General features: G+C 41.7%; 1 protein-coding gene across 2 annotated transcripts in view; it reads left to right on the top strand.

The window, feature by feature from the left end:
• Positions 24,138–26,515, top strand: part of DGKI (diacylglycerol kinase iota) — a 514,485-nt gene continuing 512,107 nt past the window's right edge. For both annotated transcript variants that reach the window (XM_018046893.1, XM_018046894.1), the window contains exon 1: positions 24,138–24,539. In XM_018046893.1, the coding sequence (XP_017902382.1) occupies positions 24,145–24,539 (395 nt within the window). In that variant the 5' untranslated portion in view covers positions 24,138–24,144. The remainder of the gene's footprint in view (positions 24,540–26,515) is intronic.

The raw sequence follows: 26,515 nt of genomic DNA on the forward strand, positions 1-26,515 counted from the left end.
CCATGCCTCCGCTCTGCTTCCCTCTGTCTCTGGTGGCTTAAACTATGTTCTGTTTGGATTATCTCCATTAAAGAAGCTCCAAGAACCTTCTCGATGACCCAGCACTTGCTCTCACTCACCGTTGCCTAACTGATTTATGAAAGGCTGGCGCCAAGGACTGGCCAGGAGTGAGTCTTTCTTTTTTTCTGCTCAAATTCCACCTCCCTCTGACATCGCCAAGCCTGCAGTGGTCTCTGATTCTGTTTCCATTGCTCTAGAGGTACCTGAGTTTTTGCACAAACCAAGGTCAAGTAGCACTACATGTCGGAAAGGGTAGATGTTGTCAACAAGAGCCAGAACTTGGAACCCAAATTTTCAAACAGTTTCCCAGCTGGGATTAAACATGTATTTAGAAGCTGAACATGTCCTACGTGAAAAGTGGGAGAGGATGCTGTGGCAGAGAGGACCCCTTCCATCAGGACTGCGTGGCGTTTCACATGTGTAAGGGTCGCTCCCTTTGCCTTTCCTGGGTACCTGATCGCAGCAGCAGTGGAGGCAGAATTTAGAGGGAGGCTCAAGAGGGAGAGAATATATATATATATAATTGTGACTGATTCACGTTGTTGTACGGCAAAAACCAACACAACATTGTAAAGCAATTATCTTCCAATTAAAAAAGAAAAAAGGATAAAGTAGGTGGTAGCAGATAGAGGCAGAACACTTGGTATAATGGAATGTCTATTTTTAGGTCTAAAACCTTGCCTTTCCAATAATAGACTGAGGAAGCTCTGGCTTAGCCTTGTTTCTTAGAGTTTCTGTTGATGCTTTAGAATGTGGCTATTGTGAAGTGAGTGCAAAGTCAGAACCTGCCTCAAGCCATAGAAAGCAAGAGTCCACTCTGCCCTGACATAATGGATTCCTGTGTGGGATAGTCCATCCTGGGGTACCATTCTGTTCTGGGTACCACACTTTAAAATACATATCATAAGCGTTCTTAGGTTATTGACAAGCTTTGTCAAAATGGTTCTATCAATTTACACTTCCACTTGCAATATATGTGTTTCTGTTTGCGAATACTCTCACCAAATGCTTAATGTGAACTGATGTTAATTTTTGCTACTCTGATGGGTATAAAATGACATCTTGTGGTTGTGACTGTTGGAAGTAAAACACACTTTTTATTCTTCACATATTGCTTTTATTCTTCTCATGAACATTTAACTTAAACATTTAAAATGTATCAATGCGGTTGCTCTCCTGAGCAATCTAAGGACCTCAGCCTGCCTTAATTCTGAGTAGCTCTCCAATTCTCATGGAATTTCTGTGCAATAATTCAGTTGTATAGTTGGTCCTTGTGTTTTACAGAGTTTATTTATGAATTTGTCTACTCATTAAAATTTACCTGTGTCCCTGAAATCAATCTGCACAGCACTTTGATGAGAATTCATGAACTTGTGCAGGACAGCGTAAAAATGGGAGTTGCCTGATGCACGTGAACAAGCTGACACTCTGCCTTCTTAGCTCAGCTCTCATACTCTAAACTTGTCCTTTTTGTGATCTATTTAGTGTCATGCTTTCCACATTTTTGTTCTTTTGGGGGGTGATTTTGCTGTTTAAAATGGCCCCCGGGGCATAGGGCTGAAATTCTGCGTTCCTAAGTGCCAAAAAAAAAAAAAAAAAGTTGTGATGTGTCTTATGGAGAACGTATGTGTTAGAGAAGCTTCATTCAGGCATGAGTTATGGTGCTATTGGTTGTGAAGTCAGTGCTAATAAATCAACAACACAGTTCATTCAGAAAAAGGAAGAGGAAATCCTGATCCGGACATGAGTCTACTCTGAAAAGCGCTAAAGTAACACCTATAATGAGCGATGAAGCTATGGAGTAGGTGGAAGAGCAGCTAAGTTTCTGGATTCATGAGATGAGGATTGAATAATAATAATAAAAGTGGACATCGTTGCTATGAAGCTGGAAGCCAAAGAAATTTATGGTCACATTATCCAGGGTTATCCTCTCAGCTGATACAGGCTGGCTCACACATTTCAAAAAGCTATAAGGTGTAGAAAAATATTTAAGTTGCCAGAGAAGCAGCTACTGGAGATGAGGCAGCTATGAAAGAATTTTAAAAATACCTGCTCAGGGTTATCCACCCTGAATATTCATCGGAAGGACTAATGCTGAAGCTCCAATATTTTGACCACCTGATGCAGAGTCCACTCTTTGGAAAAGACCTTGATGTTGGGAAAGATTGAGGGCAAGAAAAGAAGGGGACAACAGAGGGTGAGATGGCTGGCTGGCATCACTGACTCAATGGGCATGAGTTTGAGCAAGTTCCAGGAGACGGTGAAGGACAAGGAAGCCTGGCATGCTGCAGTTCAGGGGGTCACAAATGACTCAGCAAAACAAAACAATCCATCAGGGAGTGAATATTTCCCACCAGCGCTGTCTTGCATTGGGGTGGAACCATCGGGGTCTTTGTATCCTTCGTCGGTCACTGGATACAGGCTACTCTAATAACATTGGCAAAGGCAGCTTTTGGCACCTGAGGCGAACTCTGAAGGAGATGACAGCTGGAGGCTGTCTGATGAATACACCCCTTGCAGCTGAGTTAAGTCCTTCCTTAAAGGGGAATCTTGATGGCTCATCTTTGAATCTGCCACAGGTTGCTTAATCTGTTTACGACATTTCTAATTTCAGTTATTATTTTTTCCTGAAGTGCTTACTTAGTGTTTTTCGAAAATGTCTAATTGTTTTGTCATTTGTTTTTACATCACAATTTCAGTATCTTCTCTTATTTTTAAACATATCAAGCATGATTATTTTATATTCTGCATTCAAGTTTCCAGATCTGAATGTTTGGCAGGATGATTCTGCAGTTTGCTCTTCTGTGGACTCTGGCTTATGGTGCCTTTCCTCTTGATGGGTTTTGTGATATTTGATTGTGAACTCATCTTTTTTTTTTTTTTAATTTTTTTTAAATTTTAAAATCTTTAATTCTTACATGCGTTCCCAAACATGAACCCCCCTCCCACCTCCCTCCCCACAACATCTCTCTGGGTCATCCCCATGCACCTGCCCCAAGCAAGCTGCACCCTACGTCAGACATGGACTGGCGATTCAATTCTTACATGACAGTATACAAGTTAGAATTCCCATTCTCCCAAATCATCCCACCCTCTCCCTCTCCCTCTGAGTCCAAAAGTCCGTTATACACATCTGTGTCTTTTTTCCTGTCTTGCATACAGGGTCGTCATTGCCATCTTCCTAAATTCCATATATATGTGTTAGTATACTGTATTGGTGTTTTTCTTTCTGGCTTACTTCACTCTGTATAATTGGCTCCAGTTTCATCCATCTCATCAGAACTGATTCAAATGAATTCTTTTTAACGGCTGAGTAATACTCCATTGTGTATATGTACCACAGCTTTCTTATCCATTCATCTGCTGATGGACATCTAGGTTGTTTCCATGTCCTGGCTATTATAAGCAAGGTGAAAAGACAGCCTTCTGAATGGGAGAAAATAATAGCAAATGAAACAACTGACAAACAACTAATCTCAAAAATATACAAGCAACTTCTGCAGCTCAATTCCAGAAAAATAAACGACCCAATCAAAAAATGGGCCAAAGAACTAAATAGACATTTCTCCAAAGAAGACATACGGATGGCTAACAAACACATGAAAAGATGCTCAACATCACTCATTATTAGAGAAATGCAAATCAAAACCACAATGAGGTACCACTTCACACCAGTCAGAATGGCTGCGATCCAAAAATCTGCAAGCAATAAATGCTGGAGAGGGTGTGGAGAAAAGGGAACCCTCCTACACTGTTGGTGGGAATGCAAACTAGTACAGCCACTATGGAGAACAGTGTGGAGATTCCTTAAAAAATTGCAAATAGAACTACCTTATGACCCAGCAATCCCACTTCTGGGCATACACACGGAGGAAACCAGAATTGAAAGAGACACATGTACCCCAATGTTCATTGAACTCATCTTTTTTTTGAAACTATCTGTGGAAATTCGGTGAGAGCTAGATTTGAACTGGGTTCCTCCAAAGGAAATCTGCTTTTATTTCACCAGGTACCAAGACGCTACCTACCTCCAACTACTTGAAATGAAATCTCCAGTTTGTGTTCAGATAATTATTAACAGCTGTGCTCATTTAATTAGTATGAATTCTGACCCCCAGTCTACATCAATGTGATGAGACATTTCCTGAGGAGACACTCTTCTTCTTCCTCCTCTGCCACGTTTCTCTTCCTTTTCCTATTTCTCCTCCTCCTTGATTGCATGTAGCTCCTCACCAAGCATCGTTACAGTGCAGTCAACCCTACCAACTTCCTCTGTGGTGTGGATTTTTTCTAGCTCTTACTGTAGATGCAATGTTTCAGGGATTTTGGCCGTGTGTGGGTCTTTAATCCAACTTGTCAACCTGTTGGGCTTAATTTTCTGTTCCCCAACTGCACAGACCATTAAACATCCATTCTATTTAACAGGGATCAGTTTAATGAAGGATTTTAATGAATAAATCAGACATTCATTAAAAAAGTTATCTGTATTTTATCCAGAAATGTAGGCTATCTGTACCAAGGGAATGTCTTTGGAGAGTTAGTCCACCATATTGCCAGGAGTTAAGTTGATTAGCTGTGTAGTCTTGAATACATCGCAAACGTTCTAGCCTTCAGCTTTGACATCTATAAAATGCAGAGGCAACACTGATTGTGTTGATTTATGAGGCCTTTCCAGCCCTAATCCTAGATTATATGTAATCCTATAATCCTAGATATATAAATCCTTTATTACAGGCATACCTCAGAGATATTGCAGCTTCAGTTCCAGACCACAGCAATAAAGCAAGTTACACAAATTTTTTGGTGTGACCACTAGATATAAAAGTTATGTTTACACTGCTCTATAGTCTGTTAAGAGTATAATAACATTACATCTTTAAGAAAGTCCTTACCTTGATTAAAAAATACTTTATTGCTAGAAATTGCTAACCATTATCTGAGCTTTTGGTGAGTCATATTGGAGAAGGCAATGGCACCCCACCCCAGTACTCTTGCCTGGAAAATCCCATGGACGGGGGAGCCTGGTGGGCTGTAGTCCATGGGGTCGCTAAGAGTCGGACACGACTGAGCGACTTCACTTTCACTTTTCACTTTCATGCATTGGAAAAGGAAATGGCAACCCACTCCAGTGTTCTTGCCTGGAGAATCCCAGGGACGGGGGAGCCTGGTGTGCTGCCGTCTATGGGGTCGCACAGAGTAGAGCACGACTGAAGCAACTTAGCAGCAGCAGCAGCAGCAGCAGTAGTAATGTAATATCAAAGATTGTTGATGACAGATCACCATAACAAATATAAGAATACTGAAAAAGTTTGAAATACCATGAGAATTTCCAAAATGTGACACAGAGATGCTAAGTGAGCAAATGCTGTGGGAAGAATAGCACTGAGAAACTTGCTCCACACAGGGTGGCCGCAAGCCTTCCATTTGTGAAAAATCTACCTGTGAAACACAATAAAATGAAGTATGTCCGTATGTGAAGCAGATTCGTCTTCAAAAGGCAATATTAGAACCCATTAGTAGAGTTGGAAAACAAAATGTTTAGCTCAGCTTAAAGAATCACAGATAATCAAGTGGTTCTATAATGGAATTTGGCCCCAGATCCTATCTTAACAATTAGGGTTCAAAATCCTGACTCTGCAATGCACAACCTTTATTGTCCCAGGCAAGTCTCTTAGCCTCTCTGCTTCAGTTCCTTCATGTGCAAAATGAGGATAAAAATACTACCCACCTTACAGGGTACTGTGAGTATAGAGTGAGTTAACAGAATATGTTAATAACTGTTACATAGTATTCCATATATTACTTGTAATTATTGTTATTGTGTATGCAAGGTTTCTAGATAGAAATTCCTCATAGAATAGAAGTAGAACTATAATTTTAAGCTTTCTATGGGTGCCACTGCCGCAACAAAACTTTCCTTAATGACCCTACGCACCACAGAGCAGGGGCTACCCCCCTCCCCCCGGAAGTGACTAAAACACCCTTTGTTTATGCTGCAAGAGCCTGGGAGGATGATGCTACTTTATCAGTTACCAACAGTCACTTCATGGCAACTGCCAAGATGGTTGTGCCCAGGAGAAACCCACAATCTTCCAGATCACTGGTTCTTATACCTGACTATATGTTAGAGCTGCCAAGGAAGTTTTTCTCAAAATATTGATACCTGGACTTCATTTCAAGAGAGTCTGAGTAATTTGGTCTGGGGTGAAGTTCAACCATAAGTATTTTTTACATGCTCCACTGAGATACTCACATTTTGAAAATTGTCAAAATTCCTATCCAGCATAATGGTGATCTATGTGCAAAAACATAAGCAGGTAGGAAGAAGGAAACAATTTGTAGGATTTTAATTCTCTCTCTCTCTCTGGAAAAATGATTAGTTGAATGTATAGGTAGGTGGCACAAGACAAGCATGAGAAAATGAAAATAGGTACGTGAAACTGTAGGTGGAACAGAAAATGAAAAAGCCAGCAAATTATTTAGGGTTACAAAGAATTCCTCAAAACCCATGTAAAATTTCCACATCATTTTCTCAAGCTCTGGGTTAGGTGAATGTGCTGAGGGGTTTAGGGATATGATGACTTGACTGCAGAGTTCAGACTGCCTAATCTTTCTGGGTTTTGCATGGGCAACTTAGTAGCTAAAGTAATTGTGGCCAAACACTGGAACTTGGCGGACAGACCTGTTAGAACCATCCCCTAAGTTAGGGAGCTGGTGGACAGCTCAGATAGCTGTACCAGATAGGATGGCCCCTAAAGCAGGAAGTTTGCAGGGGAGGCCTGCCGTCTGCTTAGCTGCCTTGGACAACCAACTGGCTGAGCCAATGGACCTTTTTGGAGCAGAAGTTTGCTGGCTGGGAGAGAGGCTGTCTGTTCTTGTTTACTCTGGCAGGATCTCTCAGCACTACTCCCTTCTTGACCAGCCTTTTTGCTGCAGGCCTCCTGGAGGAAGAATTGATACATTCCTTACCTTTCGCTTCTTGACTACTTATACCTAAGAGGCCTGAGAGCCTGACCACACTGGTGTTAAGGACACCACAGACTGGCTGGCACAAGTAGGTGAAGAAGAAACATCATCAGATGTTTATCACTAGCCATTGAAGGAGATAGAAATGTTTGAAAAAGGGACTTCAGGCTGAATAATCAGATTAGGTTCTTTCTGTGGAAGAACTGAAGACAATGTTAATGAAAATATAATGAGAGCTATTAAGGTTGTTTGAGTAAAGAACAAATTAGAGTTTGTGGAATCAAAAGAAATTCTGAATTTAATAATTTATTAGAGGAATACAAAAAGTTTGCTTTCTTTTGCTCTGTCCCCTGATGACTCTATAGACATTCCCACAAGACAGTAATTGAGTCAGCCATTAGCTTTATCCTTTTCAAATTCACCAAACATGTCCAATTCATTTCATTTTCTCCACTTTTTAAGTAGTCTTTGTTATATGCCTCTGAACTCTCTTAAATCTCTCCATATCTTCTCTCAAAGGTTACACACAGTGGAACCAGTGTGTTCAGTTTTATTATACATCCCTATAGAAAGGCAGAAGTTTCTACCTCATTACCTGCCAGAGTAACACTCGAAGCAAATCAGTTCAGTTCAGTTCAGTTCAGTTGTTCAGTCATGTCCAACTCTTTGTGACCCCATGAATCGCAGCACACCAGGCCTCCCTGTCCATCACCATCTCCCGGAGTTCACTCAGACTCATGTCCATCTAGTTGGTGATGCCATCCAGCCATCTCATCCTTGGTTGCCTCCTTCTCCTCCTGCCCCCAGTCCCTCCCAGCATCAAAGTCTTTTCCAATGAGTCAACTCTTCACATGAGGTGGCCAAAGTACTGGAGCTTCAGCTTTAGCATCATTCCTTCCAAAGAAATCCCAGGGTTGATCTCCTTCAGAATGGACTGGTTGGATCTCCTTGCAGTCCAAGGGACTCTCAAGAGTCTTCTCCAACACCACAGTTCAAAAGCATCAATTCTTGGGCGCTCAGCCTTCTTCACAGTCCAACTCTCACATCCATACATGACCGCAGGAAAAACCATAGCCTCGACTAGACGGACCTTAGTCGGCAAAGTAATGTCTCTGCTTTTGAATATACTAAATGGTAACCCACTCCCGTGTTCTTGCCTGGAGAATCCCAGGGACAGGGGAGACTGGTGGGCTGCCATCTATGGGGTCACATAGAGTTGGACACGACTGAAGCGACTTAGCAGCAGCAGCAGCAGCAGCAGCAGCAGCAGCAGCTAGGTTGGTCATAACTTTTCTTCCAAGGAGTAAGTGTCTTTTAATTTCATGGCTGCAGTCACCATCTGCAGTGATTTTGGAGCCCCCCAAAATAAAGCCAGTTTCTGACACTGTTTCTACTGTTTCCCCATCTATTTCCCATGAAGTGATGGGACCAGATGCCATGATCTTCATTTTCTGAATGTTGAGCTTTAAGCCAACTTTTTCCCTCTCCTCTTTCACTTTCATCAAGAGGCTTTTTAGTTCCTCTTCACTTTCTGCCATAAGGGTGGTGTCATCTGCATATCTAAGGTTACTGATATTTCTCCCGGCAATCTTGATTCCAGCTTGTGTTTCTTCCAGTCCAAAGCAAATCACCAAGTCCCTTTTGGGCTATGGGGAACAAACGCATCTCCTTTTGTATGAGTTACAGCTTTCTGTGTGATGTGTTCTCTTCTCTCCCTTCCTCCTTCCTTCTATCTTAAATAATTCTTCCAGAGTGGCCTTAATAGTAGCGTTTCTGTTATTGTTATTTAATGCTTATTGAGTAATGGAGCAGGAAACACATCAGTGCACTCTTGACTACCAGACACAGTTACCCATTAGCTTTGATGAAGTGATCTTTTGGAAATCATTCAACATTCAGATTGGCAAACATACTCATAAAATTACTTTCAGAGACAGAAAAACATCAGAAGGATCCATATCTATTTCTGAGAGAAGGGAACATGTGCATATCATTAAGGAGGTCTGTGGTTATACCCTTTGACCGCATTCTTGATGCCATTCCTCATTCTTCCCTGAAGCTGATCACCATCTGGAGGGGGAAGCGATGAAGAGGAGAAGGAAAGGGGAGAGAGAGAGAAAGAGAGAGACTGGAGAGAAAAATGACACAGCTGAGCAGTGAAAGTGTCATTCAGGTTGCTATAGACAGCAAAATGGGCTTCCCAGGCGGCTCAGTGGGAAAGAATCAGCCTGCCAATACAGGAGGCACAAGAGACCTGCATCTGATCCTGGGGTTGGGAAGATCCCCTGGTGTAGGAAATAGCAACTCACTCCAGTATTCCTGTGTGGAGAATTCCATGGACAGAGGAGCCTGGCAGGCTACAGTCCATGGGGCCGAAAAGAGTCAGACACGACTGAGCACACACAGAGAGCAAAACACGTGATGAGACGGCAGCCTACCTCAACTCTTACATTTCCACCTCACACTTATTAGATTCTTGGAATGAAAAAGAACCTTATGGAATTTCTATTTCAACTCTTTCACTTTGTAAATATGGTAACCAAATATTAGAGGAGTTAGGTGACTTGCCTAAGGTCACATAACTTCTTGAGATAAATACAGGGCAAGAAGGGCTCTGGCTTTCTCACCCAGCATCCTGATTTCCACTACAAGGGCCTTCTGCAAAGGGCTTTGACAATGGAAAATTTGGTATAGGTTTTCCCATACTTGTCATTCTTGTCCAGCTCCTATTTCCTAAGTGAAAGAAGTCCAGAAATTTGAGTGATCAGGTGGTATGGTCTGAATGCAGGTGGTCAATGGACACTATTTTTGGTGAGCCAAAAGACCTTCTTTTCATGTCTCAAAATGGCCCACACATGGACTGAATGTATTTCCTGGTCCCAATAATAGTGTATCCTTTAATTCAACAAATTGGTACCTATTTTAAACCTTAAACGTGGACAATGTTATATGTCACTTGTATCTCAATAAGCTGGAAAAAAATAAATTGGGTGGTATCGGCTCCAAAGGAGTGAACATTCAGGAAACCTTAATCGATCAGTTCAGCAACCTCTGAAGCTGGTTGGTTGGGATTTGTAGCAATGGACACAGCTTTACTGGCTTCAGCCATAGAACCATAGGACTTACTGCCTTCAAGTTGCTATCACTTTAACTTGGTAGTGATACATAGGAAACAATAAAGCACTTTATTTACTAATTAAGTAGATGCTAAGGGAAGTGTGCTGTAGAGTAATGTTCCTCAACAGATTCTAAGAATCTAAATCTTCTGTCATTTATCTCCAAAGTTTATTTTTTCATCTTTATTTAGATGGTTGTCGAAAAAATCAGTGTATATCAATTCTGCACGACCTGGATTACCTCTTGTTACTAAATGACCTAATTTCAGGAGCCCCCATTCACAATGATCACCAAGTAGCACTATTTTGTAACTATGGGCTAATGAGTAAAGAATAAGGATGAAATTATCACATATATGATGCCCTTGTGCTAAGTTAGGCCAAGTGGCAACAGAACAGGCTGTATGAGCAAAGGCTTCATCATAACTGGAGTCTAGAAATATGACCAGAGAGCTGAGTATTCACAAAACACCCATCTCAAGAGCCTGCTCTGAAGTGCACAAGACCATATTCCTATTGAAGGTAGTGATTCATTTTGAGGACAACATGTCCATCATACAAATAAAGATTGTGATTTTGAATATTTGGATTGTGTCTCTTTGAATTGTATTTCAAAATTATTTGGGGTATTTTGGGTCTTTATAACCGACATAAGGACTGACTTTTGGCTTATTTTGCGAAAACATAATTAAAATGATAATCAAAAGAATCTAAATGAATCTGTGAGACTCTATAAGAATCTTTTTTTTCTTTAAGATAGTTCAGTATATGAGTGAAGATTCAGAAACAGTAAACTATGAGTTGAATAAGAGCTCAGAGAAATGTAACAGGAGCTGCTTTCTCACTGCTTGGATGACAATGTTGGACAAGCAAGGTTACACTGAGTGTGTGTGTGTGTGTGTGTTTTGCCTGCTCAGTTGCGTCCGATTCTTTGAGACCCCATGGACTGTAGCCCGCCAGGCTCCTCTGTCCATTCAATTTCCCAGGAGAGAATACTGGAGTGCATTGCCATGTCCTACTCCAGGGGATCTTCCTGACCCAGGGATTAAACCTGTGTCTTTGGCGTCCCCTGCATTGGCAAGCGGATTCTTGACCACTAGCACTACCCAACTGGCTAGAAACCAAAGGGGAAAAGCCCATGTTCTCATGTGCGGTTCCATAATGGCGGATGGGCCTGGGGGAGTATTGCTGACTGTATTCAGTTCAGCAGAGGTACTCTGAGTAATAACAAAACCAGACCTCTAAGCACTCTGTTTTTGCTGCAAGCAAATTCCGGTCCTAAGAACAGAAACATTTGTCCTTAGGGAACTTTTCTCATTCCAATCAGCATCATCTGAGAGAGGCAGAAAATGGAAAACTCTTTGGCATGTAATTCCATGCTGTAATTCTGCATTATCTTTGATTAACGAAGAGGAAAGGGCAAACTCCAATGTCCCAAAATCTGGTACAGGGATTGGCATCTTAGCACAGATGCCCCATCAAGAAATTATTTCTTCCCTTGCCTCACAATTGCCCCTACCTGACTTCTATGCATTTAGACTGATCTTCACAGCAGAATTTTATTTTCCTTGCTCATGGTCTGAGGCATAAAGTCAAAAACATATTTAATAATTTGTGATCTCAGCATAAATTTATTTAAAAATCCCACCCCAACATAGTTTTTTAAACCCCTTGCTTCAGAGAATTTCTACAAGTAGTTTTTAAAAAAAATTTTATTATGGTAAAAAATGATAACATAAAATGTACCACCTTAATCATTTATAAATATATGGTTCAGTAGTGTTAGTATATTCACATGTTGGGCAATCACTCTCCAGAACTTTCTCATCGTGCGAAACTGAGACTCTGAATTCATTAGGCAATAACTCCTCATTCCCCCATCCTGCTAGACCCCGGCAACCATGATTCTACTTTCTGTTTCTGTGAATTTGACCATTCCAGGTACCTTGTATAAGGGCAATCATACAGAATTTGTTTTTTGTGACTGGCATATTTTGCTTAGCATGATGGCCTTAAGGGTCACCCAGATTTTCCTTCCTTTTTAAGAGTGAATACTATTCCATTGTGTGTGTAGATGATATTTTGGTTTTCCGTTTATCCACTGATAGATACTTGGGTTGCTTCCACCATTTGCCTGTTGTGAATAGTTCTGTTATCAACATGTATGTGTAAATATCTCTTTGAGATTCTACTTTCAATTCTTTTGGATATATACTAAACTCAGAGTTCCAAAAAATAGCTAGAAGAGACAAGAAGGCCTTCTTCAATGAACAATGCTTAATAATAGAAGAAAACAACAAAAAGGGAGAGACCAGAGATCTCTTCAGAAAAATTGGAAACATCAAGGAAGCATTCCACCCAAAGAGGGGCACAACAAAGGATAAAAATGGTAGAGACCTAGTAGACGCTGAAGAGATCAAGAAGAGATGGAAAGAATGCATGGAAGAGCTGTATAAACAAGATCTTAATGAACTGGATTACTATGATGGTGTGGTTAGGCACCCACAGCCAGACATCCTGGAGTGCGAAGTCAAGTGGGCCTTAAGAAGCACTGCTCTTAATGATGCTAGTGGGTGCAAAGAAATTCCAGAGGAATTATTCAGATCCTAAAGGAGGATGCCACCAAGGCATTGCATTCATTATGCCAGCAAATCTGGAAGGCCCAGCAGTGGCCACAGGACTGGAAAAGGTCAATCCTCATCCTCATCCCCAAGAAGGGTAATACCAAAGAATGTGCTAACCATCAGACAATTGCATTCATCTCCCATGCTAGTAAGGTCATGCTTAAAATCTTCCATGCTAGGCTTTAGCAGTATGTGAACCAAGAACTTCCAGATGTCCAAGTTGGGTTTAGAAAAGGAAGAGGAACAAATTCGCTGGATTATAGAGAAAGCAAGGGAATTTCAGAAAGACATCTATCTCTGTTTCATCGACTATGCTAAAGCCTTTTTTTTTTTAAAGTATAAATTTATTTATTTTAATTGGAGGCTAATTACTTTACAATATTGTATTGGTTTTGCCATACAACAACATGAATCTGCCACGGTGTACATGTGTTCCCCATCCTGAACCCCCCTCCCACCTCCCTCCCCGTACCATCTCTCTAAAGCCTTTGACTGTGTGGATCATGACAAATTGGAAAGCTCTTAGATCGGAATACCAGGCCATCTTACCTGAGAAACCTGTATGTGGGTCAAGAAGCCAGAGTTAGAACCCAATATGCAAAACTGATTGGTTTAAGATGAAGAAAGGGGTACAACAGGGCTGTCTGCTATTACCCTGTTTGTTAATCAATATGCTGAGCACATCATGAGAAACGCCAGGCTGGATGAGTTACAACCTGGAACCAAGATAGGCAGGAAAAACATCAATAACCTCAGATATGTGGATGATACCACTCTAATGGCAGAAAGCAAAGAGGAACTAAAGAAACTCTTGATGAGGGTGAAGGAGGACAGGGAAAGAGCTGGCTTAAGACTAAATATTAAAAAAAAGAAAACAACTTTAAGATTATAGTATCTGGCCCCATTATTGCATGGCAAAAAGAAGGGGAAGAGGTGGAAGTAGTGACAGATTTCCTCTCCTTGGGCTCCAAAATCACTGCAGTGACTGAGGCCATGAAATCAGAAGACGATTGCTTCTTGGCAGGAAAGCAAAAGCAAACCTAGGCAGTGTGTTGAAAAGCAGACATTTTTCTGCTGACAAAGGTCCATATGGTCAAAGCTATGGTCTTCCCAGTGGTCATGTGTGGTTGTGAGAGCTGGACTGTAAAGAAGGCAGGACACCAAAGAACTGATACCTTTGAACTGTGGTGCTGGAGAAGACTCCTGAAAGTCCCTTGGACAGCAAGGAAATCAAACCAGTCAAGCTTAAGGGAGATCAACATGAATATTCACTGGAAGGAATGAAGCTGAAGCTGAAGCTGAAGCTCCAGTATTTTGGTCATCAGATGTGAATAGACAACTCATAGGAAAAGTCCCTGATGCTGGGAAAGATTGAGGACAGAAGGAGAAGAGGGCATAAGAGGATGAGATGGCTGGGCGGCATCACTGATCCTATGAGCATGAACTTGGGAAAACTGCAGGCGATAGTGAAGGATAGGGAGGCCTGACGTGCTGCAGTTCATGGGGATGTAAAGAGTCTGGGCGACTGAACAGCAACATGATAATTTAATTTTTAATTTTTTGAGGAACTGCTACAGTGTTTTCCATAGTGCCTATGCCATTTTACTTTCCTGTCAACAGTGGACAAGGGTTCCAGTTTTTCATATTCTCATCAACAACTTGTTATTTTCTGGGCATAAATTTTTTTTTATAGTAGCCATTCTAAAGAGTATGAGACAATATCTCATGGTGTGAAGCATTCTATAGGTTGCATTTTCACTTTGCTGATTATGTCCTTTGATATACAGAAGTTTTAAATTTTGACATAGTCCAATTTATCTATTTTTACTTTGTTGCTTCGACTTTTGGTGTTATATGAAGGGAATATTTGCCAAATCCGATCGTATAAAGCTTTTCTCCTGTGTTTTCACAGCATCAGGGTCTTCCCCAATGAGTCGGCTCTTGGCATCAGGTGGCCAAAGTATTGGAGCCTCAGCTTCAGCATCAATCCTTCCAAGGAATATTTAGTGTTGATCTCATTTAGGATTGACTGGTTTGATCTCCCTGCAGTCCAAGGGACTCTCAAGAGTCTTCTCCAGCACTGCAAATTCAAAAGTATCAATTCTTTGGCACTCAGCCTTCTTTATGGTCCAACTCTCACATCTGTACATGGCTACTGGAAGAACCATAGCTTTGATTATATGGACCATTGTCAGCAAAGTTTGGAATGTAGTAGAACATAGAGCACTTATGTCAATATAGCTTATAATTATTATCCTGTTGTTCACCCCACAAGACTCTGATCCTTGCAGAGCAGTGTATCATCCTCAGCTTATTCTTTGAATACAGTGCCTAGCACAGTGCGCAGTACAGCAGTACAGAGTAACTACTTAATAAATTCTTATTTAACGAATAAGTGTTTATTCTTGGGAATGAATAACAACAAAGAAAACCTGGACACTATCCTTGTTCTTGACTGACTACCTATGCGAACTTTGGTGAGTCACTTAACTTTTCTAGGTGTCAGTTTCTTCATTTGCGGAATAAAAGGTGGGGGCAGATAATCTCCTAAATTCCTCCCAACTCTGACATTATTTTGCTGCCATTTTTATTTGTGCAAAATACAATTTTAATCATTAAAATAATTTTGTTCTCCATGACTTGCAAGGGAAATGAAAACAAAGCCGAATTTCTTTAAGTCATTTGACTCCATACTTCTTGTTTATTCTTGAGAGCAACCATTCTAATCTTAATGAAATTTCCCAATATTATAAAACTTCACTTCCCTTCTGAGCTAAAATGTTTTATGCCATTTATTTAAGTTAAATATCTGTTTATACTTCCAGTGAGTCTAAGTCAAAAGTTTATGATAACTCTGTCCCTGGTAGGAGTACAAAAAGAATCTTTTTGAAAGAATTCTTTTTGAAAGAATATAGTATTTAACAAAATAATATTTGTCATCTAAAATGTCTTACCATTATAAGTATAAAATCATGAGTATAAATAATTTTGAAAAAATTTTGAGTCATCTCAAAACCAATTATTTTTTAATTTGTGGCATTCCTTTTCTGAATATAGATCCATATTTTATATTTCAATAATGATGTTATCCAACTTTATATCTCAATGTTTTTCATTTAGCACATCATCAGCAATTTGTATAACAAATCTGCATGGATCCCTAAATATTGTTTTGGTGGTCTGCATAAACATTCCTTCAATGGACATTGGAAATTTTACTTACTCATTTCCTTATTGTTTATCTGTTAGGACACTTCCTCATCATTATAAATCACTCTACAACAAATATTTTCCTTTCTTTACATCTTCTTACTTGGGATTTTTAATTAAGATGCATTTTAGATGTGGAATGCTTTGATTAAAGAGTAATATTGTTAATTTTATAGTTAACCTTGCAGATTAGTCACAAAATACAATTGGGGGAAGTCTCTAACCAAAACTACCCCATTTGATTTAGGTTATGAATATTTCAACCAGCATATTTTTTTTTCTAAATTCATTTGTTCCAGTTAAAAGTTAGGGATGCATTTAGCTGCAAGCAAAAATCAAAAAACCAAAACCAATCAACAGTGGCTTAAACAGATTGGAGTTTAATTTTCTCTTGTTATAGAGTCTAGTGGTAGATGAGCTGTCCTGAGCTAGCAACTATTCAAGGAAGTCATCATAGACCAAGGTCATTACAGCTGACTTTTTCATTCTTAGTAAATGATTTTTGTCTTCATGTTTGCAAAATGGCTATTACATGTCTAGCCACTGAATTGAAAAAGAAAGGTAGGCAAAGACTGAAGAGGCATATAATTTTTCTACAGTTAATAAGACACTCTCCCAGTAGTCTCATCTGGTTATTTTGTCTTTGACCTCATTGTTTAGAACCTGGTCACATAGTCACACTTCACTGCATGGCAGTTTGGGAAAGAGTATTTTATCTTTTATATCTTTGTAGTTTAGGAAGATGAGGGAGAAAGGGGACATGAATGACTTTTGAGTAAAAAGACTTTGGAGTTGCCACATGACTTTCATCACTGTCAGTAAAAATGAAAGGAAATAGTTTTCATTTATTACAATTAAATACCAACCTCTTTCAGGGAATTTACTGAATTATATCCATCTTTGAATACTCACCATTAGCTTACTGTTTATATAGGAAAGGGTCAAGAAATGTTGGTAACATGTTGAAAAAGCAAAGATACGATCTCTGAAAATTAGGATGGGTTAATTAAAAAGTCACATGAAATTAGCCTCATTTTCCTGGATAGATTTTCTTATCTGATACTTTGGGGGAATGTGATAGAAATAGAGTATTGGACATAGTCCTGCAACTGAAATTTGTCCACAAATAGAGAAATGTAGATTCAGTAAAAGTTCAGCTCAGTGTTTTAATTTGGATTTTAATAACTATTTATAAAAGTTATTGATGAATAGACCACTAGAATGTTTAGCACCAAGACAGCAGAGAGAGAGAAAAGTCTTTAGTTTTTCCCTGATGTATCGCTAGTGCCTAGAACAGAGCATATCACATGTAGATATTTAGTAGCTGCCTGTAAAACACTGTCAGCCTGAATTGAAGTTTCTAGACGTACACTATGCATTCTGACCATATCCTTTTTAGGAAGTTTTTTGGCAACTTCACAGTATTTTGCAGATTGGATCTGCTCTTGATAATCAAGAGAGATTGTGAATACAATGAATGACATCCTTCAGATCCCCAAGATTCCTGGATGGGTGAATGATTGTCAGAGCACAGTAAGGGAAAATTTAATGAAAATAAGTGTGAATTTCTTCTACTTGGCCCCAAACAAGCTGCTCAAGTACAGAAATATTGTAAATTATATTATTTCTTTGAGGTGCGCCAACCATTGGCAAACTTTGAGCAAACTCCAGGAGATAGTGAAGGACAGGAAAGCCTGGTGTGCTGCAGTCCATGGAGTGGCAAAGAGCTGGACACGATTTATGGACTGAACAACAATGAACAACAACAACAATGAGAATAAGGAATTACAATGAAAAATGAGACGAAATTTAATGAAATAGCCTGTTGAAAATGATTGAGTTGTATTAAGAAGCAATGACTCCTTATAACTTCAGTTGTTTAAGGCTGAAAAGGATCATGTCAAGGGATGCTATGGGAGTACCATGCATAGATGGAAGCTGGAGTTGATAGAAGGCTGGATGGATGATTTTAAGATCCCTTTCATCCTGGAGAAAGAATAGCTCAATTTTAATTTAAATCTAGTTAGAGACTGCCTGAGCTAATAAATTCATCAGTAGAACCTAAAATATTGTTCTCCATTCTGCACTTGATCACAGCCAAAAGGCCAAGAAGAGATTGTTCTCCATTCTGACTCAACAGGTTCCCACTTCAGCCTCATATTTTGTATGACAATGGTTTAAGCATGAGAATCTTGGGCTTAACACATGGTCCTCATACAGATCTCTCCTTTCCTTATTAGCTAGTAAATTTACAATCCTAGCACCCTCCTGAATGGCCCTCTGATTTTCTTTCTAGGCGAATGATTGTTAGATAACATTTATTCATTCATCCAATGAGCATAATGTATCTACTGTGTATCTAGTATAGTTTCGTTGAAGACATTAGCTAAGAAGATGCTCATATTCTAATAAGAGGAGAAAGACAAAGAAGTAAATAGACAATACAGTTTAGACAGTGGCAAGTTCTATGGAAAAACACACAGATACACATATACACACACACACACACACACAGAGTTTTGTGTCAGCTTTGTCTGAGAAGGACATTTTAGGAAATGTCAGAAAGGCTTCTCTGAAATGATAACATGAGAAGTAAGACCTGAATGATGAGAAGTAGAGCGTATAGGACCCAGAATGGCTTGGCCCCTGCTGTCCCCTCACCCTCTTGTTTATTTGTTGCTTAATGGTTGACATTCACAATGCCTCATATCCTACCTTTGCCAGCTCCCTCCACCTCCCCAAGAAGGGCTGGACTCTGGGATTGGCAGGAAGCTCAACAACTTGATGCTCAGGCTCAGCCAAGCTCTAAATAGAATTTCCTCCCATTGCTATGAGAAAGGGCTGAGGAGTCGGGCTGTGCAGCAGGAGGCTGGGTTCCCCAGTGACTTAACCTGGAAGTGAGAGTGAGTCAATTCCCTAAGGGACAGACTTGAACCAGTGAGAGACAGAAGTCAGGAGACAGGAAGAAACCAGCAGAGAAATTCCCCTTCTTTCTGCAGACAGTATGTTCCCAAATCCAGTGATGATGTAAGTTCTGTCTGGATGAAGTTCTGGTGACCAAGCAACCAGGTATGTTTATTTGTGAGGATGTAGCCATCTCATACTCACCACCTTGAATTTATTTTCCCCTCTTTTTCTACCTTACTTCTCTTTTCCCTTCCTAAACTCCTGGAACTACAATTCTCCATCAAACCTTAGTTTGTAAGGTTTGCCTAAGAATGTGTTTTCTAAGGAATCTGTGCAAAAACAAACATCATGTAAAAATATTAAGGTGGAGACATGGTTTCTCAACTCCGTGGAGGTGCTCAGGTCTCTGCCATGAATTCATAGGGACACTGCAGGATATTTGAAAATTTCAGGGCAAACAGTGATCAGCCTCTGTTAGATACCATGCAAACGACCAGCTCCAGGTAGTTGACGGTTTCAACAGTATATCATGCTACATTTTTTCAATGACATTATTGTGGCATAGCTGGTTTTTCAGTGGTTGCTCTGAATATGAAGCTAAGTAGTGTCTAACATGATTCCAAGGTTTGCAAAGTCGTGCTGTGCCCATTACTGTCTCATTTGTAAGTCACTGGGGCTATTTAAGAATGAAATACAACCCTTTTTTTCCTTTCAAATTTTATGTATCACTTTTTAAGAATAGCAACTGGAGTTGTTAAGACATAAATACTTATTAAATTGTTAGCACTTAACTACCTAATAAACCTTAATGTTAGGTTCTTCTTTTGGTCTAGAGGTGCCAGGAAAAATAATTTCTGAGATGCTAAAGGGTTCTGTGAACTGAGTAAGTTTGGGAATCTCTGGTGCATTCCAGGCAGCAAAAGTAACAGGTGTAAAGGTGGGAGGCAGGAATAGGCTTATGCTTATCAGCTTGACCCTGTACATTTCCATTTCTTTTTACCTTTAGTGACAGTATTTTCCAATTAGATTGGCATTTAAATAACCTGAACCCTACATGGTGTGTGTGTGGTTTATTTGTGTATGTGCGTGGTTTGTATGTGTTACTTGCTTTCTAAAAAACAAAAGAAAAATGATTCTGTGTTATTTCCTGAAAATTTTTAATCACTACATACATTAAAACTTTTTTAGATATAATGTCCTCTTTATTACTGGCCTTACAGTCTCAACTCTAATTTTTTTTTCTTTCTTTAAAATTTCATGCTTGAAGATTTTTTGATCAGACCTAGCATTGGGGAAAAGTGGAGAAGGAAATGGCAACCCACTCCAGTGTTCTTGCCTGGAGAATCCCAGGGACAGGGGAGCCTGGTGGGCTGCTGTCTGTGGGGTCGCACAGAGTCGGACACGACTGAAGCGACTTAGTAGTAGTAGTAGTAGTAGTGGTAGTAAGTTTGGTATCTAAGACTGTGATGATCCCTGCTTTAGAATGAACTGAATTAATAACAGAAAGATGAGGTAAAGAGTCCACCTAGAAGGGGCATGGCTCTGGGTCCAGTGATAGAAAAATTTTCTAGGGGAGGTCTGAGATGAGAAGCAGCATATTTCAATATATCCAGAGAAGCTCATTTTATTGTTAATGTACTCAACCTTGGTCAAAATCATACACTTGTTTTTTTTGTTTGTTTGTTTTTTTTTTTTTGATAAATTTTGGAATGCCAACATCAATTTCCTTTCTTGTGATTGGAGTGCTTTTGACCTATGCCCACAAATTCCACTTTTTAGAGTCAAGGTAACTGAGAAGTTGAATGAATAATTACAAAGTTGCTTAGTGATCACTGAAAAAAGGAAAATAAATTGTTTAAAAAGATAACTGCTATTTTAAGTAATTTCTTAGAAGGCCACCCCACAACAAGAATTCATTTGCCTTATGCTAGAATGATTCCTTATTTGGAATTATGCTTCTCAGGTGTAGGTTTCCCTCTTTCTCAGTCTTAAGTTCAAGTGAATGTTCAATGGTCTTTTTTTATTTACCCTATTTTCCTTTATATAGTAGCCCATCTTTGTTGATAGACTCTTTAAACATGCAAATACATACCTGATTGGTACAGATGGCTTTCCTGGTGGCCTGGGACACAGTCAGCCTCCTGTTGGTATGTATTTATTTAATCAGGCAAAACTCAAAATTCTAGGTGAGGTCACTTAACTCTGAGAGATTATCACTGTTTTTTTTTTTTAATTTATCTTCCCTTAAATCTTATATCTGTAGCTATTTTCTCTTTTTCTGTAAATGGTAGCATGCTAAGTATTCTGAACCCTGGTTATTCTTTTTAGTTATATTTTTGAGATTGTTTTATATCAATACCTCATCAGTTTGCCTTATTCCTCTTAATGGCCGCAGAGAATGTCATTATTTGGATGAATGATAATTTAGGTAATTAGTCCTATACTAGCAAACATTTCAGTTATTTTTAGTCTTAAATTTTTAGTGTATATTTTCAAGGACATCAGAGGGCATATTCCTAGAAGCATAATTGCTAGGTTAATTAGGCTGGTGTTTCAAATATTGATGGGTATTTCCAATTCCCCTCAGAAAGACTACACCAACAATTTGAGACAGTGTTGGCTTTTCTACCCCCTCAACCAATATATCATCTATTTTCAAACTGTTTATTCTAAAAATGGCATCTTATTATAGTTGAAAATTGAGTTTATTTTTACTTTTAATTTAAAAGTTTTAAAATTAAAGCATAGCTGATTTACAGTGTTGCACCAATCTCTTTGCCATGAAGAAGAGTTATTCAGCTATACAAATATAGACAGTCTTTTTTTTTTTCTTTCCATTATGGTTTATCACTGGATATTGAATATAGTTCCCTGGGCTATAGAGTAGTAACTTGTGTTTATCCATCTTATATATAGCAGTTTACATCTGCTAATCCCACACTCCCAGTCCTTCCCTTCATCACCTCCTTCCCTTTGGCAACCACAAGTCTGTTCGCTATGTCTGTGAATTTCTTTCTGTTTAGTCGATATGTTCATTTGTGCCCTATTTTAGATTCCGCATCTAAGTGATATCATAGTATTTATATTTTCTTTCTGACTTACTTCACTTAGTATGATGATCACCAGTTGCATCCATGTTGCTGTAGATGGCATTATTTTGTTCTTTTTTATTGTGCGTATGTACCATATCTTCTTGATCCATTCATCTGTCAATGGACACTTGAGTTATTTACATGTAGTTAGCTGGGCTAATATTAGGGATGGGAGGAGTTTGGAAAAGGAGGCGGTGGACCCATACATGCAAAGATGGGAGCCGAAGGAGCGTCAGGGATGGCTACATAGTGGAGTTCAGATTGGCACCATCAGGACACAGTGGACAGGAAGTGGACAGGGCTGGCATGCCACTCACTCATGTGGCCTTGAAAATCAGTGAAGGGGTTGTTTGAACTTGGTCCGATGACAATATGATATAATTGGAAGACTTTTAGGTAGAGGATAACATATCAGAAGTGTCTGGGGGGTTGAGCTAGAGAATTGTTCGGAGGAGGTATGGAGAGCAGTTAGGAAGCTGTCTAGTAATTCAGATAAGATGATGTTTTCTCAGTGTTAGCCATACACTAGATAGTGACGGATCTTATTTAACATGTCTGTTGAAGCACCTACTATGATTCAGTCTCCTCTGAAGATGGGGCATGCTGCACGGGGTGAGGCGGGGGGAGAGGGAGGGGAGTGAAGACCTGCAAACAGGCAGCCTGGGTGTAATAACTCCTGGTTCTGCCAATGTCTAGTTGAATAAGCCTGAGCAGTGGGGTAGGTACTCACATTGGACAGTTACTATGAAAAGTACAGAGATAGGCAAGTGAAGTGCTTAGCACAATATGTTATGAAAATGAGGGCTTAATAACCACTAGCTGTTTTTTAAATTATTATTATTATTATTACCTTCCCTTATGCCACTATGGAAAAGCCCTGACCCTTGACTTATTATAATGTACATATGAAGAGATACAGAATGTGGCACTTGAGAGAGATTTGAGATATCTTATTCGACCTCCTAATTCTAGTCATGAGAAATAAAGGAAAAAAAGAATCAAGCAACTTGCTTGGGGTCGTGCAACACTGACCTGAAATTCTTCGCTGCCCGTCTGTATTTTGGTTACTCCACTTAGCCTTAGGTACGCATCTTCCCCGTGTTTGTTGACAGCAGCGATTCTTGTGTGGAAATCCCTAATTTGGAAAACTGTCTCACACACTTCATAGCACATCATTCAAACCTCATAGAGTTTCTGATAATTTTTAGAAACAAAAACAAGAGACCGCTGGGCAATTAAATCTGCAGAGCCTGCAAGCTTGGCTTTGTTCGGCAGTGGGGTCTGGAGAGGTTGGAAGCCCCCCTTCGGGCTGCCCATCCTCCCCTCCCTGCTCTGCCACCCGCAGCAGCAACCAGCGCTCGGTCCTCACTCTGCCTCCTGGTTCTCTCGGTGTTTCTACTTCGCTGAGCGGCCTGTGATCTGATTCAGTCTATGAACAGCTCTTTAGGAGGATCTTTCTATGCGTAAGGAAGGCTCTAGGCTGGGGGATTTAGGGATGAGGGGATCCCAGCCCTTGTCCTGAGAGAGGAGGCAGATTTCCGCCTGCATGTTAAACTTACCTCCTCCTCATCCCTCATTTACCCTGCTCACGAATTCTCTCCTAGGTTCGCACAGACCACGCGCGCGTTGCATTCCCCACAAGGTTTCCCGCGTAGGACGGCTTTTGCCGGGCTCCGCCGTGCAGGGTCGGGCAGCGGCGGTGGGAGAATGCCGTCCCGGACCTCGGACGTCAGGCACGGGGACGGGGACCAAGGTGGGCGCTAGCGCTCCCGGGCCGGTAGCCGGGTCAGGGCACCTCTCCCTTCCTGGTCTCCGTTTCCTCGTGTAATAACCAGGGCGCGGCACGGCGTCCTCCGAGTTTCCCTTTGGAGCTCTCCTCTCCTGCTGCCCCTGTCTGCGCGCCCAGCCGGGCAACTCCTCACCCTCCTCTCCTCACCACCCCCCACTCCGTCCTCTGTCCACCTCTCCGGCCACCCGGCGCCTCAGGGCGGAGTTCAGGTGCAGCGGTGGCAGGTGCTCCGGATTTCGGAAAAGGCCAGAGGGGCGGGAGGGCGCGGGTGTGCAGCGGGGAGGGTGAGGGGAGGTGGAGGGAGGTGGCCTCTGATTGGTCGGGGAGGGGGAGTGGAGGCACGGAGTTTCCCACAATGCCCCGGTGCGGGGCCGCCGCGGATGGATGCTGCGGGAAGGGGCTGCCATTTGCCGCCCCTGCCAGCGGCGCGCGGACCTGCTCGCTCTCCTGCAGTGGCAGCAGCCGTCAGCGCCGTCCGCCGGCCCGGCCTCAGCAGCGGCGGCGCTTCGGCTCCCTCCGCGGCCGCCGGAGCGGTCGCCATGAACCCCAGCTCCTCGGCGGGAGAGGAGAAGGGGGCGACAGGCGGCAGCAGCAGCAACGGAAGCGGCGCCGGGAGCTGCTGCCTGGGCGCCGAGGGCGGCGCGGACCCGAGGGGCGCGGGGGCAGCGGCAGCGGCTGCCCTGGAAGAGCCCGGGGCCGCCGGCCCGAAGGAGAAGGACGAGGCACTGGAGGAGAAGCTGCGGAACTTAACTTTCCGGAAGCAGGTCTCTTACAGGTAGGCGCGCGAGCCTGGGCAACCGGGAGGCAGGTGCCGCTGCGGGGCGCGAGACCGGTTCTACGCCCTCGGAGAGGCGCTTCTTTGGACTGGGGGCATCTCTCTCTCTCGCTCTTTCTGTCTGTCTCTCTACTTCTTCCTCCCCGTTCTGGGCTGTGTGTTCACTTCCCATCCCATCTTTCTGGGCTGGAGGGAAGCTACGTCTGCCAGGTTTCCCTCCGGAACTGGAGAGAAGACTGGTTCTCTGAGGTCAGAACAACAATAAAAATGCTTGTGTGTGTGTGTGTGTGTGTGTGTGTGTGTTGTGTGTGTGTGTGTGTGTGTGTGTGTGTGTGTGTGTGTGTGGCGGTGCACACACAGGTGCCGGCTTTCTTGAGAGAAGTCCTCGAAGTTGTCCCTAAGCCTGGGTCATCTTCACCCACTCTCCCTCCGTTCCTGATTTTAGAGTGAACCTTTGGCACTAAGTTGATACTTGAGATCACAGGCGGGTAGAAAAGAACAGCGCTCTACGCTGGAGAGAAATCCTTATGGAAGGTGGTCCTGCTGCGTTGTGAATCTCTGTTTGTACGTACGCAACTAGTTCCCAGGGTACCTGTACATGTGACACCCCCCCCCCCCCCGTCCCCGGGAACTAGTCATTGGCACATATGTATCTGTTGCAGCACCATAATTTGCAAAGAAAAAGGAAGTAGTAATTTTAACAGAAAAGTACCACTTCTCTTGGGTGTGCCCAGAAGGACGACCTGGGGAGCCTGTTGGCACGCAAGGTGTGAGGGCAAGAATGGGGCCATGCTTGTGCCCAGCATGGGTGTATTTGCAAGACAAGGACAGTGTGGGATAAATGGCCCCCAAATGATGCTTTAAAAAACTACCGCACACTGTTTCAGGAGTCACAGATAAGAAAGGAGGATTCAGTAAGTTCTCTCCTCTGCCCTGCCCAGTCTCCCACCCAAGGCAAGAATAAAGATATTGATAGGTTTGGAGAGTTTGGGAGACTACCCTTCCTGCTTGTTAATCTTAAAAGTTGAGGTGATAAACAAGCATAGAATTGCAAAGATGTTCACTTGCTCAGGCTCGGAGTACTCCTTGAAAAGAAAGCAAGGGACCCTCATTTTGAGTTAGCAGTCCTCTCCAGAAACCCATATAAAGTACTAAGGCTGTTACACCATGTGCTGTTATGTAAGCAAAAGCAGATGACAGAGGTGTGTGGGTTTGTGAGGATGTGTGTTGTATTTCTGGGGGCATGTGTGTGAATCATTGGGATCCCCATGGGCATCACCTGGACTGGAGGACCCGGTCACTAGGGCATGTGCTCTGTGTCTAAGTATTTAGTCCTTGCAACTCCAAAACCATCTTCCTGGGGAAAGTGTTGCTCCCTTGTCCCTCAAGGGCATTTTGTTCATTTGTGCATTTAGGGAGTTTCCCACCTGACTTGCTCTTTTAGTTTCTCACGTAGATCAGGACAAAATGGATCTTTCTCTTGATATTTTTGGTTTCTAAAAATAGACAAGTGGTGGAAAGTGAGGCAGCTCTGAGGAGGTAGGCTAGGACACAGGCAGTTCTACTTCCTAGCTAGGATGGCTTGTCTGGCCCTGAGGGGACCAAGGACTACATTCAGCCTAATTTAGGAATTGTGAGTTGGAGGCTGTGGGGCGGTTGATTACATGAAACATATTGTGTGTCTGGGCTCCTGGGCCTAGAATTGTTCCTGTGTCATTGGTATTCATCATCAGACTCCTCCTGGGTTGCAAAGCCAGAGTTTGCAAGGGAAATCATTTCAGCTCGCCTCTTGGCAGGAGTCATTCCCTGAGCCTCTCTCTCTTGGAAAAGAGTACTGTGTGGGACTGTGGCTTTCTGGGTTGCATGCTCACACATACATGTGTATGGGTGTTCACAGGCAAACACAGATGTAGACCCAGATAGTGGTTTTTTTTTTTTTTTTCCTGTAGAGAAAGAATAAGACTGCATCTGCCTTA

The sequence above is a fragment of the Capra hircus genome, chromosome 4, assembly GCF_001704415.2.
Source record: "Capra hircus breed San Clemente chromosome 4, ASM170441v1, whole genome shotgun sequence".
NCBI lineage: Eukaryota > Metazoa > Chordata > Mammalia > Artiodactyla > Bovidae > Capra > Capra hircus.